At 34.8% G+C, this 16,640-nt stretch overlaps 3 protein-coding genes across 3 annotated transcripts; all 3 read right to left on the bottom strand.

Annotated features, from left to right (window-relative positions):
• Window positions 1-1,014: 1,014 nt before the first annotated feature.
• Window positions 1,015-3,517, bottom strand: LOC143551582 (MA3 DOMAIN-CONTAINING TRANSLATION REGULATORY FACTOR 2-like). The gene is made up of 3 exons (XM_077041980.1): window positions 3,384-3,517; window positions 3,078-3,157; window positions 1,015-3,010 (listed from the first exon to the last, which is right to left on the bottom strand). Exons 1-3 carry the CDS (start codon window positions 3,478-3,480, stop codon window positions 1,163-1,165), a joined length of 2,025 nt encoding a protein of 674 aa, XP_076898095.1. The 5' UTR covers window positions 3,481-3,517; the 3' UTR covers window positions 1,015-1,162.
• A 1,462-nt stretch (window positions 3,518-4,979) lies between these two features.
• On the bottom strand, window positions 4,980-8,200 carry LOC143551583 (putative ATP synthase 24 kDa subunit, mitochondrial). The gene is made up of 7 exons (XM_077041982.1): window positions 8,093-8,200; window positions 6,871-6,967; window positions 6,643-6,787; window positions 6,107-6,217; window positions 5,832-5,978; window positions 5,316-5,438; window positions 4,980-5,224 (listed from the first exon to the last, which is right to left on the bottom strand). Exons 1-7 carry the CDS (start codon window positions 8,123-8,125, stop codon window positions 5,161-5,163), a joined length of 720 nt encoding a protein of 239 aa, XP_076898097.1. The 5' UTR covers window positions 8,126-8,200; the 3' UTR covers window positions 4,980-5,160.
• A 6,130-nt stretch (window positions 8,201-14,330) lies between these two features.
• Window positions 14,331-16,220, bottom strand: LOC143551584 (protein TRIGALACTOSYLDIACYLGLYCEROL 1, chloroplastic-like). The gene is made up of 2 exons (XM_077041983.1): window positions 16,125-16,220; window positions 14,331-15,383 (listed from the first exon to the last, which is right to left on the bottom strand). The coding sequence occupies exons 1-2, from the start codon at window positions 16,172-16,174 to the stop codon at window positions 14,333-14,335; spliced, it is 1,101 nt and encodes a 366-aa protein (XP_076898098.1). The 5' UTR covers window positions 16,175-16,220; the 3' UTR covers window positions 14,331-14,332.
• Window positions 16,221-16,640: the final 420 nt, after the last annotated feature.

The raw sequence follows: 16,640 nt of genomic DNA on the forward strand, positions 1-16,640 counted from the left end.
CTTATTTAAAAATTTCTATTTTATTTTAGCAGTCTGCAGACGTTAAAAACAAACAGTCTTCTTCTGGCAGACTGCAGAGGTTTGGTCAACCTCTTCTGCTACAGATGCCTGCAGATGTGGTCCGTAGACTGCAGACATTTTACCTCTGAAAAAACAAACAGCACCTAATATGTTGTGTTTCAACTTTGTTTATTAAGTAAAACTTTTATAACTCTTTCATTCCTTGGGCTGTGTTTCTTTGTGTATGTGTGTGTTATACACAATAGCCTTGTAGACATACTAATTTTAATCAGTTTTGACCCAATAATACATGAGGCGCCACCTCCTGAGAAGTTCTAATAGCTCGCCCAGCCCCAAGACATGCCTTTAAAAAACCATGCTTTTAAGAGGGCTTTGTCGTTTGATTTTATTGTTAGTGTATAACAAGTTTGTGAGGTTTGAACGTTATTTTCAGTCAACTTATAATGGAATTTGTTTTGTTCATTTGGGTATGATTTGATATATTCATGTTTTTGAAGAATTTTTTGATGTTATAAGTTTGTAATATGTTCATAGAGAATGCTTAAGTATCACATAAGTGTTGACATTTATTATGAACTCAACATTTCTTCTGTCAAAATATTCATAATTATGACATACATTAGCTTAGTATAATGATCTTTTATATTTTGTGACAAATTATGATGCTTTAAATGCAACAAGAAAATGGATGAGAACCATGAATGAGTAAAAATCAGTAAAATTGCTTGTTCATAAGAAATGACTAGTCTTAAATATTATTGACTTGTTTTAGTCACATTGTTTTTGGACATAACATCTAACATTGTTTTAGTCACATTGTTTTAGTCTTAAATATTATTGTTTTTTGGATGAGAATAGAACTCAAATCATTCAACATCTCTTATTTACACACGCGGAGGTAAACTTAAATTACAATTAGTTTTTAAGTAAACCATTTAATCTACATAATTTGTTGTTTTTGTCATTAATATAGGTTTGTTATATATATATAATTCTAATAATCATACAACACAAAATATCCTAAACCAGTCCAACCCTTAAATAAACAAATGAAAGTACATAACTCTTGAAATCAAAATAAACCACCCGTTCATACCCACATGTAAACAACCATGGGAATCACTTATTCCCGACTACAACATTATACGGAATGGGAATGATGACCTTTCTCCATCGGGTACGCGGTTTTGTTAACGTTAAAACTAAAAGACGAATCCAACCACCCTACCGTGTTAGCCCGTTCAACAAGCGACCCGAACTGCTTTTTTGCATCAGGTACATCCAAACACAAATCATCGAGCGATTCCGACACTCTCCCGAAGCCTTTCGACATCTGAATCTGCGTTATGATTCCCGTGTTAAAACACTCTTCAAGCAACCTCCAAATCCTATCTTGTTTCTTCTCGATAATAATCACTAACGACTTCTTGACGACCTCGTGATGAAAAAATGGCATCCCGAGTTCGGTTATGCACCGACACGCTTCCCGAGTGTCACCACCTGACTCGAACTCTTCCAAAAGTTTGCCGATTTGATCTTTAACGTCTTCGATCGCCCATCCTTTTGTGTAACTCCCACCACCGCCCCAACACCTCAAAATCCGCTCGCCTGATAACCGGGCGCTAAGAAGTGATTTAGCCATTTTCAAAACTTGGTTCCCGACTGACTCCGGTTTTAGACAACCGCCCCCAATTTCTTCCAAATGTAGAGGCGCCAAAACATCATCGACAACTGCTCGGGCTAAAAACATTGCGAGATCTTCTACAACAACGGGATTGTCCAATGCCGTGTCGTCTGCCGATTCTATTAACATCGTGAATCCGTTAACCACATTGTCGACCGGGAAATACAGTGACGATAACAAAACCGAAGCCATTTCTTTCTCTCGTTTCTTCCTGTCCATCGCTAACGTAATCAACCGCTTAACAAAAATCGCTTTTAACTCCGGGATTGAAGAAAGATTCCCTGACTCTAAACAACTATTTACCTCCAAAACATCACCCGTTAAAAAGTACTCTTGAATAATCGATTGTGCTTTCGCTTTAAACGCTCTCACAATCGATTCTCCCACTAGTTTCTTATCCGAAAACGACACTTGTTTTAAAGAAGAAGCGCATAACCACCCTTCGGATGCTGCTTTCGATATCAACGACTGTAAAGACTCCTTCGCATTCGGTATGTCCAGCGATAAATCATCGATCATGTCAATAATCCGAGTGAAGCCTTTTGAAATTTGACTTGAGTTTATCAAACACTCTTCCGAAGCTGTTTTTAACAAGTCGAGAAGCTTACTCTCAGCTTTCTTCCGTTCCATTGCCATTATTACCGCCCGTTTCACTATCTCGTGGTGAAAAAATGGGACTTTTAAGTCGTTTATGCATCGTATGGCTTCCTTCTTATCGCCACTCACTGCATATTCCACCAACAAATTATCAATCTTCACTTTAACATCTTCCACAGTTTTGTTACGACTACCACCCCACCTCCGTTCTATAATCTCCGCATGAAGCGGGGCTGACAAATACCCCTTTTCGGCTCGTTTAATTACATCTCTACCCTTCGCTCCTTCGGGTAAAGCATCCGCCTCTTTTTTCAAAAAAGCAGGCGGGAGTATGTCATCCACGACAGCTCGGGCTATGAACAACGCAAGAACATCGACAGTGTCGGGAATGTCTACTATCAAATCGTCAGCTGACTCGACAAGTTTGCGAAAACCCATGTAAACTTGTTGGGGGTCGATGACATCAGCGTAAATCGATGATAAAAGAACAGCAGCCATTTCTTTTTCCTTGTGGTGCCGGTCCATAGCCATGGAGATGAGCTTCTTCACAAAATAGTAACTGTAAGCTGACATTTCGAGGTCTTTTAACTCGTTTGCGGTTGAGATGACATCATCGGTGGCGAAATATTCTTCGACTATAATCGAAGCTTTCTTCTTGTACTCCTCGAACTGTGGGTTCATGTCTTTAACCGCGGTTTTGTCGAGCTCCTGAAGAAGTTTAAAACGATTACAACGAACCGAACCATATGAAAGTTAACCAAATTCAAAAACTTACCTCACTACTACTATAACTTGAGTCATTAGCATCAATAGAGTGACTATTATCATCCATATCAACTAGCCCTCCATTTGTACCTACAAAAAGTGATCATTGTTGTTGTAACTGACTGCTATTTTGATTTTTGACCATGAGACTAGTAGTTAACACCTAATGGGTCCTAGAGTTTAACTAAACATTCTTTAGGTTTCATGTTTACACATAATTATACATTTGTACCTTACTGACACACATACATTTTGTACTGACATCCGTCCTAGAATGTGAACGTGTACAATGTTTCCTCGTACTTACTAACAATACCTTTCATAGGGCAATCTTTGCCATTAAGAATCTTTGATGACACGTCAGCATTTTCTGAACCACCATGAAGCTGTTGTTGTTGGTCGCTTGAATTCATTTCTATACCTCAAAAAAGAGAGGATGCTACAGCTATTGTTTTTCTTTTTTAAATCAAAGCCTCCTCTCAATCTTCACCTATTTTTATATTATCACCCCCAAATCAATTTCCTGAAAATAATTACAATCAACAATCAAATTCAAATAAAAATTAAATATTTAACCATTGTTAACTAAAAAAACGTGACCAAAAATGAGTACCGATTTTTTTCGGTACCGGTATCATTCATATACATACCGGTACCGATACTGGAAACATGAAAAAACGAATACACATATTGAAATAAGAGAATGGTGGCATACGTTAAGACATGATATTGAAACTGAAAAGGGTGTAATGGTTGGTTAATCGATTTGTTTGTCGATTAACCCCAAATCAACGAACCCAAATGAAAAAAAAAAAAAAAAAAAAATCAATGTGTCTTGTTCTTCTTCTTCTTCATATGAGAGAAGACAGAAAATGAAGAAGAAAATGGAGCTTAAATTGCATATTCTGTAACAAGGGAGAGAAAATATGGGCATTGAAGAGTTTCAGACACCAGTTTCTCCGTGAGATACGGAAGGAACATTTGTGGCAAATACTAGGCGGTTGCTACTACAAACAAGAATGCTTTATGGAAAAGAAAAAAGAAAATTGGTAAATTTAAGATATTTTTGTTTATTTTTTTTTTTTTACGTGCGGTACTAAATTAAGTTGTTCATGAGTTAATTGAGATTGATTTGTTAAACGATATGAAGCATGCAGTTGACCTATCTAACTAACGAGGTTGAGTCCAAGTTTCCCTTGTCAAGCTTTATAAACTATCATATTATTTTATTATATATATGTGTGTGTCTCTATCATGCATACACTTACGATGAAAATAATTAAATAATAGTATTTTATCAATATAGTTTATAATTAAAAAAAGAAAGTTCACTTGAATGAAATAATTATATAGTTATTTAATAATAATAATAATGAGTTGAGCTCAAATTTGAAAAATTATTCATGAACCAAACTTGAGTTTTAAAGTTATAGCTCAAAAAGATTCATTTTTAGTAGATTATTGACATTTCAAAATTCATGTGAACAATTGATAGATAATTTTGGTAATAAGTATAAATATAAATTGTGATTAAATGTTGTTAATTAGTATAATTATGGAACTTAAAATAACCTAAGAAATTACAAATGAATTAAAGTTAAAATATAAAAATAAATAAATAAAATGATTTAAAATTTGTAACTAAAAAGAAAAATAGCTAAAGAACTCAATATGCAAAAGTATGAGAAAACTTCTAACAGCTTAAGATACTAGAAACGATTTCGGACACAATTTAAGATGATATGAAAATCTCATGTTGTGGCTTTTATTATCTTTTCAATTTCAATATCAAAATATAAAGATTGATAAAACAGTAACCTAATTGTTATGATAACTCAAAGTAAGAAATTGATCATGAGGAAGTTATACAAAAATTATTCAAATAAGATATAAAAGTTAGAGTTGCAGAAAAAAAGAAGTGAGAATTTTTAGCTTTCACTTCAAAAAATCAAACATTTATTCATGGACTCTTGATTCGATACATTAACAACAGCGTATCATCGTCCTCGTCTTTTCAATTAAACATCTCGAGAAATCGATAAAGTCGAAATCCTCAAAACCGAGCAGATTAATTTTGAAGCAAACTCTTAGGCTTAGAGCATGTTTCTAATGTCAAGAGACTTCACATCCGGCATTTCCTCATCATTGAACTCCTCCCTGCAAATATTATTTAAATAAATAATATAAAAACTCTTATCTGGTTATTTTAACTAAATATTGTAATTTTTTTAGAAGTAAAAAAGCATACCTTTTCTTTTGTGTTTCCATTGCCTCAAGGGCATCTTTCTTCAACTCATCCAGTTGTGCTTTAGCAATCTTCTTCTCCAATGCTTCTTCGTATTTAGGCAAATCTTCCTTTCTTATGCCAAGCCTTAAGATAAAACCGTAAATGCGCGTTAAAATAATTTAATGTTGAGCGGTCAACACAGAATGGCCAGACCATTTATAACAAATGTCCCTAGAAGTTCAGTTCATATGTTGTCACACTTTTCGTCCTTTCCACTAACTGGCGCAGTGGTGTGTAACTTTTTCTGTAAGCTTTTCTAAAATGACCAGTTTACCCTTTTTTAAAATATATATAGAACGTTTTCGTACATATTTTCAACTTTTAAATGATAAAAGTAAAAAGACCAAGGTGCTCTCATTTGCCGTGCATGTTACATGACAAGACTTAACCTCAAAATTTAGCAGCTGTTAAAGCAAAGAAGGAAAAGTATGACAACATATTAACATAAATAATGATTTTAAAATAATAAAAGCTTACTTTTGGTTGATTTTGTTAAATTCTTCATTGAGAAGAGCCATCCCCTTCTTGTCATTCCTCAAAAGTGGCTTCTTAATCTCTTTCTCAACTTTCTCAAGTGCATCCATCATCATAGTCTCAGCACCTAATTCATCTGTAAGCCCTCTCCTGCAATATTATTATTTATATTTAAAACAAATAACATGTATGTGCCACTCAAAATCTAAAAGTTTTCAAGATTTACAACTAGTAGCACTCGTCTTTCAAAAAATAATAACTATAGAAAAAGATAATACTTGAGACGGATATCCTTCAAAGCGAACAGATAAGATCGAGCATCTTGAATTCCATCAGTTCGTTGCTTGATGGTGAATTGGATCCTCTGAGATTCTGAGAACAAATCTGCCCTGTAAAAATAAAAAAGACATTTAAATAATAATTTAAAAGTAACAATGAATCAATCAGAAAATAAATGGAAACATAATGCTGCCAAATTAACATGCATACATACATCTGTATGTACATGTGTGTGTGTGTGTGTGTGTGTGTGTAAATATAGGGACACATTCTTTTCAGATTCAGTTTGATCTTGCCAATTGTGAGAACCACATAAAGCACTTGCAAGTTATGCATTAGCAATTCAAACAGATAGTGGGTCAGCAGTTATGTATCCTTCTTCTGCATAACAATTAAAATATAAGGTACAACTATATTATGCAGTCCTGCAGTTCTCAATGTATTTTTGGTTAGAAATTGGATGCCTCTTGTGTGTGTGCGTGTGCACATACACACACACATACACATATATACATCATCACTCTTGAGAACTTACTTTTCCCTTACAGTCTTCATCACTTTAGCATACTGTTCAACTGCTGCAGGATCTTCAGGAGCAATGGTAATTTTCTCTTTGCGAAGAACACCGATTGCTGTCTCAAACTTCTTCTTCACCTCAAGAAAAATACCTTTCAACATTTCTGCAAATGCGCGTGAAGGTTTAACCATTATTACTTTATACTTTTATAGGATCTAAATATTCTCAACTAGCAAGTCAACTCACCATCACCCTTGAGAGCTTGAGGGGCAGCTTCTTTGGCATAGAAACGAGCTGGGACTGCATGCTGTTGTGGTTGCAAAACGGATTGACTGCCATATAACTGCATAATGTCAAAAAAAAAAATATGTTATACACATGTATACACTGACCATTCTTGATAATGAAATAATTCATTTAAAATTCCCTATTCATTTAAAAAGTAGACTGGTATTAAGGGAAAAAGATCTAAAGGTTTCTGGTATATAAACATACTGTTTACCAGCTATTGTTTATTTTTTATATCTAAACCATTGAGTTCCCAATAGGCAATCTCAAATAATTGTATGCGGTAGTTTACTTAAAAACAGGAGGACATTTTGTTAAGAGAATAGTTACTGAACCTTACATATACTTATGTCGGTATATATGGTCTCAGATTATAACACCCTTCGTATCTAAGGCTAGAGTGGCACATCCTCAAGAAAGAAACATATAGTTCATGATGAGTTATAAAACTAGGAAACTAAAACATATAGTTATGTCAAATAACAACTATCAAGTCCAATAGACAAACAAAAATATATCCCACCAACAACTCAACTGGAGCAAATATTTTAAATAAAATGAAATTTCTGTATTGGAAAATCATGATCTTGTGCAGAAAGCAGTGATGCATTCGTTCAGGTAAATTATCGCATATATATTTAATATTTTTATTTGATCCGGCATACAAATCTCTTGCTTTACCAGAGAAAGGGTTTCCTTAAAGTGTACACAGCTAATCTGGATGTACTGGTTCCAATCCATTACTTTTCTAGATATTCATCAACTTTGACTCTTGAAAGGTCTAGATACATGCTTCCAGTCCTTTAAAAATCAAATTTTTAACTTCCAATCAACTACATAAATATAAATTCTGAACCCTAAACCAAAATCGCCAAAATATACACCAACACACATCCAAATGTATGCTCTCGTGTTTCTTCTATACAAGCATCTAAATTCATTTCACACCGTATACCTAAACTCTTATCCCCAATCTAACAATTATTATTAAAAAAAAGGTCAAAAACTAATCCCTAATCAATCCAATCGGCAGTAAACATGCGTCCAATAAGTAAGCTGCATTTATGATTGTTCATCAAAATCATGAACAATACAATAAAACTGATAGAGTAGAAAAGCAAAATGATGAATCAAAGTTTAGAAGGAATTTGATGAAATAAAAGGATGGATAGATGAATACCTGACGAGTGGATCTGGATAGAAGTCGAGCCATATCAGCGATCGGATTGGAATTGATTTGAAGAATGGATGAATGTTATGCAGCGGCTCCGCTTGCTTGCTAGGGCTCAAATGCCATCTGACGCTGAATCTTAATTATGTAAAGGGAGCTTATTTCAACAACGACGTCGTATCCAATCTCCTGATTACCAACAGTCAAAATAAATAAATCACTCCACTTTTTATTATAGCGTGAAATTAAATTAGTGTGTCACTTTGTATCGTATTGATACTTACGAGTTAGTGGTGGTAGAAAAAGTATTTACCGTTTTAGTGTTTTTTAAAAAATATTGTAGGAAAAAGTGTTTTACTTTTAAATTTAATATTTCTATTTTTTATTTTTTTTATCACATTTCTTATAATTTTTAATCTAATAAATCTAACAACTTCTTTTTTATATATTTTTTTTTGTCAATTAACGTTTTCAGACTTTTTAGTAACTCGTTCCAAATCTTTTTTTTTAATTTCTTTTCTTATTTGATTTTTTTTCTTCAGATATTTTTTTGTCTTTCTGTTCAAATATATTCATTTTACGAATTTTATTTTTTGGGTTTAGTTTTGTACCGCAACGAACTAATTGATATTGATCGAGTTCGGGTTAAATAGCCTTCGCAATGTCTGTGTTTTACCAATGTCCGGGTTTTACCGATTTAAATTGTTTTTTATTTTGTTTTCGCGTTTTACGAATTTATATTTTTGGTTTAGATCAATCCGATACCTTAACAAACCTGGCTCATACTGACCAAATTCGCATTGAATAGCCGCCACGACTCCTGGTTGTTAGCAACGCCCGGGCTTTAGCGTTCTTTTTTATATTAAATATGATAGTTCTACGATTATTTTTAGGTTTAGTTCCAGCACTGTAATGAACATAGTCGACACTAATTGAACTCTCATCGAATATAAAAAAATAAATAAGAAATATGAAAAAAATATAAAAAATAAGTTATTGGATTTATTGGATAATAAATGTATAATAAATATGAAAAAAAAATAAATAATAGATTAACTAATAAAAAAACTAGATTTAAAAGTAAATGGTGAATAAAATAAATGAAAAATACTAAAATGGAAAATACTTTTTTCCACCAACACTAGTTTGGTAAATATTTTTTAAAAGACACCAAATTGGTAAATAATTTTTCCACCAACACTAGTTTGAAAAGAAAAACTTTTTTTTTCTTTCACTTGGTTCTTTAAAACTGATACAAGATTTTCTACTTGTAAATTTACAACATCCGTAACAAACTACATTCTTTAAGGTTTGAATGATGTGGCATGGGACAAAGTAGGTGCTCATGGACTCCGCCCGTTATGAAGTAAAGTTTGTGAGTTAAAGTTTGCTTAATTCAAACCTCAATGGTGGGTCCTGAAGTCATTCCCTCTCACATACTCATATACATATCACATATACACATATATATAATTATACGTTTATATTTTTAACAAGGTTTGCTGTTGTGAAAGAAAGTAGGTTTTTTAAGAAAAGTTTGAAGAAATATTATGTGGAATTGATTTGACGGTTTATAAAGGTTTACTGTTGTTGAAGAAAGTAGGGTTTCTTAAGAAAAGTTTGAAGAAATCTTATGTGGAGCTGATTTGACGGTTTATAAAGGTTTGTTGTTCTGGATGCTCTTAAGAGTTTTGGGTTGTTATATCTAAATTAACATGTATTTAATGAGTCGTAATCTGATTGGTCTGTTATAGAAGTAGTCTTCATAGGGTTATATAGTCCTCACTCAAAATGTTTAAAACAACAAAAAATTTGGACCCTGTTGCATTATTAAGAGGCCCTTACTAGAAGTAGAAGGTGGTGAAAGTCAAGTCCTGGATTGATAATCAAGTACAAACTAACGAATAACTCTCGTTTATATTAATCAGAAAATTCCACTCAAAAAACTGATTAAAATACCTTAAACCCTAACTTGGTTTGACTCTTGATGAACCCTTACTTGGTTGCACCAACTTCACATTCTAAAACCGAACCATAACTCGGCTTATATAGACTAACTTAACTTGCTAGTCAAGACATTACCAATTATAGTTACAACACAATTATGAAGCATAACCAACTATGACCAGCTTGTCAATATTGGTCCCTCAAGTTCACCGGCTTGTGACTTGGAGTATGAAATTACGTTCAACAATCACCCCCCTAATTTCCGACTCGAAATACGTGAATCTTTGATTTAAACATGCCTCCTTTGACCTGTGTGATTTGACCCACGATCTTGACCTTCTCGGCTTTCACAACCATCTTGGTCTTCATCATATCCGTCTTGATTTCCCGGAACTCTACTTAGATCCATAATTGTGTTCTTTCGGCTCTCCCGAACTCGACTACCTATGTGACACTGTCCCCAACCATTCCCTCGGTCGTATGAACTCGCATATCCACTCTTTTGGCTGCGATTCTTGTCATTTAATCGAGCAAACATCAATCTTCCTTGATCATCTCTTGTTCTCGAATCAAAACCCGAGCACATATTTCAAATCAAAATCTTGGTAAGAACATAACTCGTTCAAGCCATATAAAAACAAACTTTAAATTGACCCCCTTGCTCCACTTCGTTGGAACAAATACATACCAATCAGTCTGAACAACTTTCCAGGAATCGGTTTGCTCGTAAACAACTTGTACTCCAAGCAGTATTAATTGCTCAAACATAATATGCTTTTTCCTTCTTTCCTTCGTAACAAACTCTTTTCTTTCTAGAGAAAACAAATCTTTTTGGAGCTTTGACTTTTATAACAATTAGTAATTCTTGTTAATTCGATCAATAAGAATCAGAAACACGTACACCACTTAGTCTTTTTCCTTTACAAGAAACAAAAAAGAAAGAAAAACACCTTTTTACCTTTCTATTATCACCGGATACACCTCGATTGAAAACCAACTTGTTTTCGTATTGTCGTCGCACAAACAACCGACTCGTTGCCTGCAACTATCCGATCTCTGACTCTTAATCCCTTAGCCATCGAACCTCAGTTAACTCGATTATCGATTTCTTGAACTTCGTTATGATACCAATTCAAGTTCCGGATCGATAATCGAACACGAACTAACGAATAACTCTCGTTTATATTAATCAGAAAATCTCACTCAAAAAACTGCTTACAATACCTCAAATCCTAACTCGGTTTGACTCTTGATGAACCGTAACTTGGTTGCACCAACTTCACATTTTAATGCCTAACAATAACTCGGCTTATATAGACTAACCTAACTTGTTAGTCAAGACAGTACCAATTATAATTACAACACAATTATGAAGCATAACCAACTATGACTAGCTTGTCAATATTGGTCCCTCAATTTCACCGACTTGTGACTTGGAGTCTGAAATTACGTCTAACAGAAGGAACCATATGTGGCGGATCCCAATCAGAGAGCGACGATAAATACACTACTAGTCTTTCCTGTAAATTTTGTCCTACATCTGAATTTTCAAGTAGAGCAAATGGAATTCATTTTATTTACATATTTTCATGAAAAACAACCAAATTACTAGCGTACTTAGTCTTATTAATTATTATTATTATTATTATTATTATTATTATTATTATTATTTCCTTTTTGACCTATTCATATTTATTCTACACACACAGAGATCATTATTATTTGAAGGTTTTTTAATCAATGATTATGATCCAAATATATAAGAGCTGTTAAGAATCATGAGATCAATCGCTATTCGTGGTTGGTTCATAGCATATGGATTGGCTACACATGCAAGTGGTTTTATGACACATTTTCAACTTATCAAACTATGGAAGCGTAAGAGGTGACATGCCATAGCCACATGCATTCATGATACCTGACAGAAAAATGTGACGTGACACCTGTGTTTAAGGTGCTAAAGTTTTGGATCATCTCAATCTTTAAAGCATTCTCAACATGTTTTCAATATTATTGTGAACGAATTCTCTATATTATATAGCATAGTTGTAAGTGGTTGTGAGTGAACTAAATAAAAAAACTACTGCTGATTAGTAAATTTAGAAAAGTATTGTTCACCCTTATATAACTTTTTAATATTTTTAAAAGTAATAGCTAGTGAAGAAGAGAGAAAAATATTATTTAATTAAAAATAGAGAAAAGGTACAGTATTTATTAGTGTAATTATAAAAATGAGATAAAGATACTGTTTGGATAGTACCAAATGTTTCTATCATAATTTACAATTTTACAAATATTTGCATACTACCTAGAGCTGCACAAATCGGGTACACCTTGAAAACCCGAACCGGTTCGGAACCGGTTTTTTTCAACCCGGGTAGAGAATGACACCGGTTCCAGTCAGGAACCGGTTCGGTTCCCGACCCGAACCGGTGCCCAGATATGCGAACTTTTAAGAACCGGTAGGGTATGAACCGGAACCGGTTTTTACGTAAAAACCGGTTCCGCCGGTTTTTTTTTGAAATTTAAAAATTAGAGCCGTTAGGAACCGGTTCCAACGGCTATATAGCCGTTTTTGACCGTTGGAACCGGTTTTTTAACTATAAATAGGGTATTTTCTTACTAATAATAGCAAGTTTCAAAACTATCAAACACACTCCAATTCCAAAACCATAAAACACACTACAAACCAAAATTAACCTTAAACCGACCACAAATGGCATCCAATGATGACGTTGTTATGGTGATCGAAACAACAAGATGCCCCGATGTTTGGGTCCATTACGATTTGTGTCTCATGACCGACTCACATGAGTTGGCACGTTGCAAATATTGCTCGAAGTTTCTTAAAGCAGGGTCCAACTCGACATTACGAAAACATACGAATAAGTATTGTCGAGAGAAAAAAAGATTGGAAGATAAAAAAAGGAAGTGGGAGAGTCGTCCGGCTCTACAACCCAAAAATAAGTATTCCCGGATTAAAACGACGGACTTTGTTTTTTATGTTTTAGTTGTTATGTTTAGTATCGTTTATGTGTTAATAATGTTTGTAATAGTTAGTTTTTAAATAAATAAAATGTTCGTCGTTATTAAAAAAGTAACAAAAATTAATCGAACAAATTATAATAAAACATATAGTACAATTCTTCTTCGTCGAAACAAATAATTTTACCAAAACAAATAATTAGTCGAACAAGTTACAAATAATTTTACCAAAACAAATAATTACAAGTAATGGAAACAAGTAATGGTGAAACAAGTAATGGAAACAAGTTATATATAGGTTTGGCCCAAAAACCGGTTCCAACGGCTATATTGCCTCAAAAACCGGTTCCAACGGATATATTGCCTCAAAAACCGGTTCCAACGGCTATATTACCGTTGGAACCGGTTCCAACGGCTATTTGGTGTCTAAAAAACCGGTTCCAACGGCTATATTACCGTTGGAACCGGTTCCAACGGCTAGTTTGACTTTTTGTTTGACCCTAGAAAAAAAACCCGTCGGAACCGGTTTTTCCGGGTACGACCCGAACCGGTTCCAAATAATAACCGGGTAGGAACCGGGTTGGAACCGGTACTGAAATATATATAGTAGAACCGGTCCCGATTTTCGGGTACAAAAATACCCAAACCGGGTATTGTTCCAACCGGGTTGGAACTGGAACCGGTTCCGGTTCGGTTCCACCGGTTAGGTTCCGGAACCGGTTTTTTTGTGCACGTCTAATACTACCTAAACATATCTCATCTTTCTATTCAGGCATTAATTAGGGATAGGTATCCCTAATTAATGCCTGAATAGAAAGATGAGATATGTTTAGGACCAGTGACGAAAAGGCCATGTCAATAGGTCTTCATAAATTTTATGGTTGAAATGTCATAATCAAATAATAATAAAACATATACCTACCAATTAAACCCATGTGACACATTGCAAACCACAGTAAAGTGTATCATGTCACCAATTTACCTTAAACCAACCAAGCCTGATCACTGTAACTGGTATCATATCATGGTTACAACAAATTGCAAATCTAAAAGTTCCATATATTAAAATTGTAATAGAGACCCGAACCAGAATCGGACTGCTATCTTTTGGTCCAGCTCTGATTTGTTTCAACTTCAGACTTAGTTGACTCCGGTCCATGTTGATCCACGGGTCAACCAAGAACCATTAGCCGATAAAAACAACAGCAAACTACCCACTTTAAACAAGCATCAAGTTCCCACATAGATGGAAATAATAAAACATTAAAAACCAAAAAAAAAAAACATCTAAACCTCCAACAACCATAATCCAAAACATCACAAGTTCTTAAGTGAATCCCCGGCCCCTTGGAAAAAACAATACGAGAGCACGAAATCGGCAATAAAAATACCGACAAGCGAAAGAACCACGGCAGAAGTAGTACTCTCTCCAACACCTTTAGCCCCACCCAAAGTAGTAACCCCCCACCCACAACTCACAACCGAGATAATCAAACCAAACACTTGAGACTTAATCATTGCACTAACAATATCCCATGATCTAAGAGCCCGTTGAGCCGAATCCATAATAATGTTAATACTAATCCCGTAAACCCCATCAGCCAAAAGAGCACTAGACGCCATCCCGACTGTAAAACAAATAAGTGTCAAGAACGGTAACGCCAAACACGAAGCAATGACCCGTGGGGTTACCAAATAATCAACCGGGTCGGTATCCAAAACCCTTAAAGTGTCGATTTGTTCAGATACTTGCATGGTCCCTAACTCTGCTGCAAATGCACTACCGATTCGACCGGCTACTATGATTGAAGTGATCACGGGGCTTAGCTCACGGATAAAGGCTAGGGCTAGGACCCCACCCACGGCTCGGTTTAGACCTAACCGGGTGAACTCTCTCACGAACTGGATGGTGAAAGCCATGCCCACAAATGCTGATGTTAAGAGACAAACGCCTACTGATTTTGGACCGACTCGTTCTAGCTGTTGGAGGGTGTTTTTCCAGTGGATTTTACGATTTAGTATTCTCATTATAACTTGACCCGTCAACACAAAAACTGATAGCCCTCTCCATAGATATCGGGGAGGTGTCCACTTGCTGAATAGCGGGACTGGCTCTTGTTTTGGTGTGTCATTTGTGTCTATAATGTCTTCAGATGCAGATATAGATGACGCGTGACCATCGTTTGTCATTGTGTTTGGGATAGGAAAAACCATGTTTTTGTCAGCGTTTAGGAAGAACTTGGATCGGTTAAAATGTACCGAACTCTGACCATGGTCAACTCTTCTCACCAATTTATGTCTTTGATGGAGTTGACTTTGACTAGTGTTCCCATTTTTCATCCAAGCACATGCCTTTGTAGAGTCTCTTCTGTCGTTTGTTACAAATTGCACAATAATTCAGTTAAAAAAATGAAACACACTCCTATTGGCTCGACTCATTTACAAACTGAGCTAAACGAGCCTAAATATTGAACTCGAGCTCAGCTTGTAAAAAGCTGAAGCCGACTCGTTTATTAAAAAGAATAAACATTATTTTAAAAATGTTGCATAATTAATAAACTAAAATATTTATAATTTATATATATATATATATATTAAAATTTAGGCGCATTTAAACAAGCCAACAAGCAAGCTAAATGAGAAGCTTACGTTGGCTTGGGCTAGGCTAGTTTACAAACCGAGCCAGTTCAGTGTAAATGAGCCAATTTCAATCGAGTTACGAGCTACTTAGACAGCCATAGCTTCTATTTTAAAACCTAAACTAAAACTTGACTTTGAGGTCAAACAGACTATCATCCTTGGTTTTAAAATATGGAAAATGATTCAAGGCCTTGAGGCAGAGCCTCATGCACATGTGCATCAAAATAGGGCTGTTGGAGGCTGATATGAACAATACTTGATAAAAAGGCTGATAGTTAAAAGAGATAACAAAAACGCAGCTCCTGGCGGTACATAAAACGAGACCTCGTACATGAAGCTCTCACCTTAGCTTTTAAAACCAAGTCATAATCAAAATCAACCTCAAACTGATATAAATTCTTCAAGTCTTTATCTTTAACAGAACAATTAAATAAAGCTTCTTCATACACACATGCTAATTGAGCAATACCTGCCATGTAAGTGAAAAATTACGGAATGATGAGCAGCCGTTTGCATCATTCAGAGTTCAAATCAAGTGTAACTGATCTCCTTACTCTCCAAATCCTACATATAACATCCAGATGGAGATAAGAGTATATCAAACATTTAAGATCAAAATCAGCCTTGCTTCCAATTTAGTGTAATTATCACAAAATTAACAATTACATAATAAACAATTGAAAACATAGATGCACTTGATCTAGCAGCTTGAGGATTATGCTGTCCAATTACTATCAATTTCTAGTGTAGTACTGATCACATAAATATTAATATATATTGATATCTGATCCAGTTGTGGCATATACGTTATGAATATGCACTGTATTCAAGCTTTCGGTTAGCTTATATCTATGAGATTATTCAATAACAGAGAGTAATCGTGAAAGGTAGTACAAACCCTAGGTTAAAAAAAGGGGAAAAGCACGTAGAGTGTGTGTATGAAGTGATTAGTTCAACTGTACCAGTGTTTCTGCAATATGAATCC

Source organism: Bidens hawaiensis, unplaced genomic scaffold (genome assembly GCF_021521415.1).
Source record: "Bidens hawaiensis isolate Kalapana, Puna unplaced genomic scaffold, B.hawaiensis_p1.1 tig00016463_1, whole genome shotgun sequence".
NCBI lineage: Eukaryota > Viridiplantae > Streptophyta > Magnoliopsida > Asterales > Asteraceae > Bidens > Bidens hawaiensis.

What these genes read in the sequence shown, in the direction of transcription:
- LOC143551583 (XM_077041982.1), bottom strand. Translation starts at nt 8,125, where the DNA reads ATGGCTCGACTTCTATCCAGATCCACTCGTCAG. An exon ending in ATGAAGACTGTAAGGGAAAA is followed by an intron (nt 6,218 to 6,642) that starts GTAAGTTCTCAA and finishes TTATTTTTACAG; the next exon opens with GGCAGATTTGTTCTCAGAAT. An exon ending in TTTAACAAAATCAACCAAAA is followed by an intron (nt 5,439 to 5,831) that starts GTAAGCTTTTAT and finishes TTTTATCTTAAG; the next exon opens with GCTTGGCATAAGAAAGGAAG.
- LOC143551584 (XM_077041983.1), bottom strand. Translation starts at nt 16,174, where the DNA reads ATGATGCAAACGGCTGCTCATCATTCCGTAATTTTTCACTTACATGGC. An exon ending in ATTTTTCACTTACATGGCAG is followed by an intron (nt 15,384 to 16,124) that starts GTATTGCTCAAT and finishes AACAAACGACAG; the next exon opens with AAGAGACTCTACAAAGGCAT.
- LOC143551582 (XM_077041980.1), bottom strand. Translation starts at nt 3,480, where the DNA reads ATGAATTCAAGCGACCAACAACAACAGCTTCATGGTGGTTCAGAAAAT. An exon ending in CAAAGATTGCCCTATGAAAG is followed by an intron (nt 3,158 to 3,383) that starts GTATTGTTAGTA and finishes CACTTTTTGTAG; the next exon opens with GTACAAATGGAGGGCTAGTT. An exon ending in CAAGTTATAGTAGTAGTGAG is followed by an intron (nt 3,011 to 3,077) that starts GTAAGTTTTTGA and finishes AAACTTCTTCAG; the next exon opens with GAGCTCGACAAAACCGCGGT.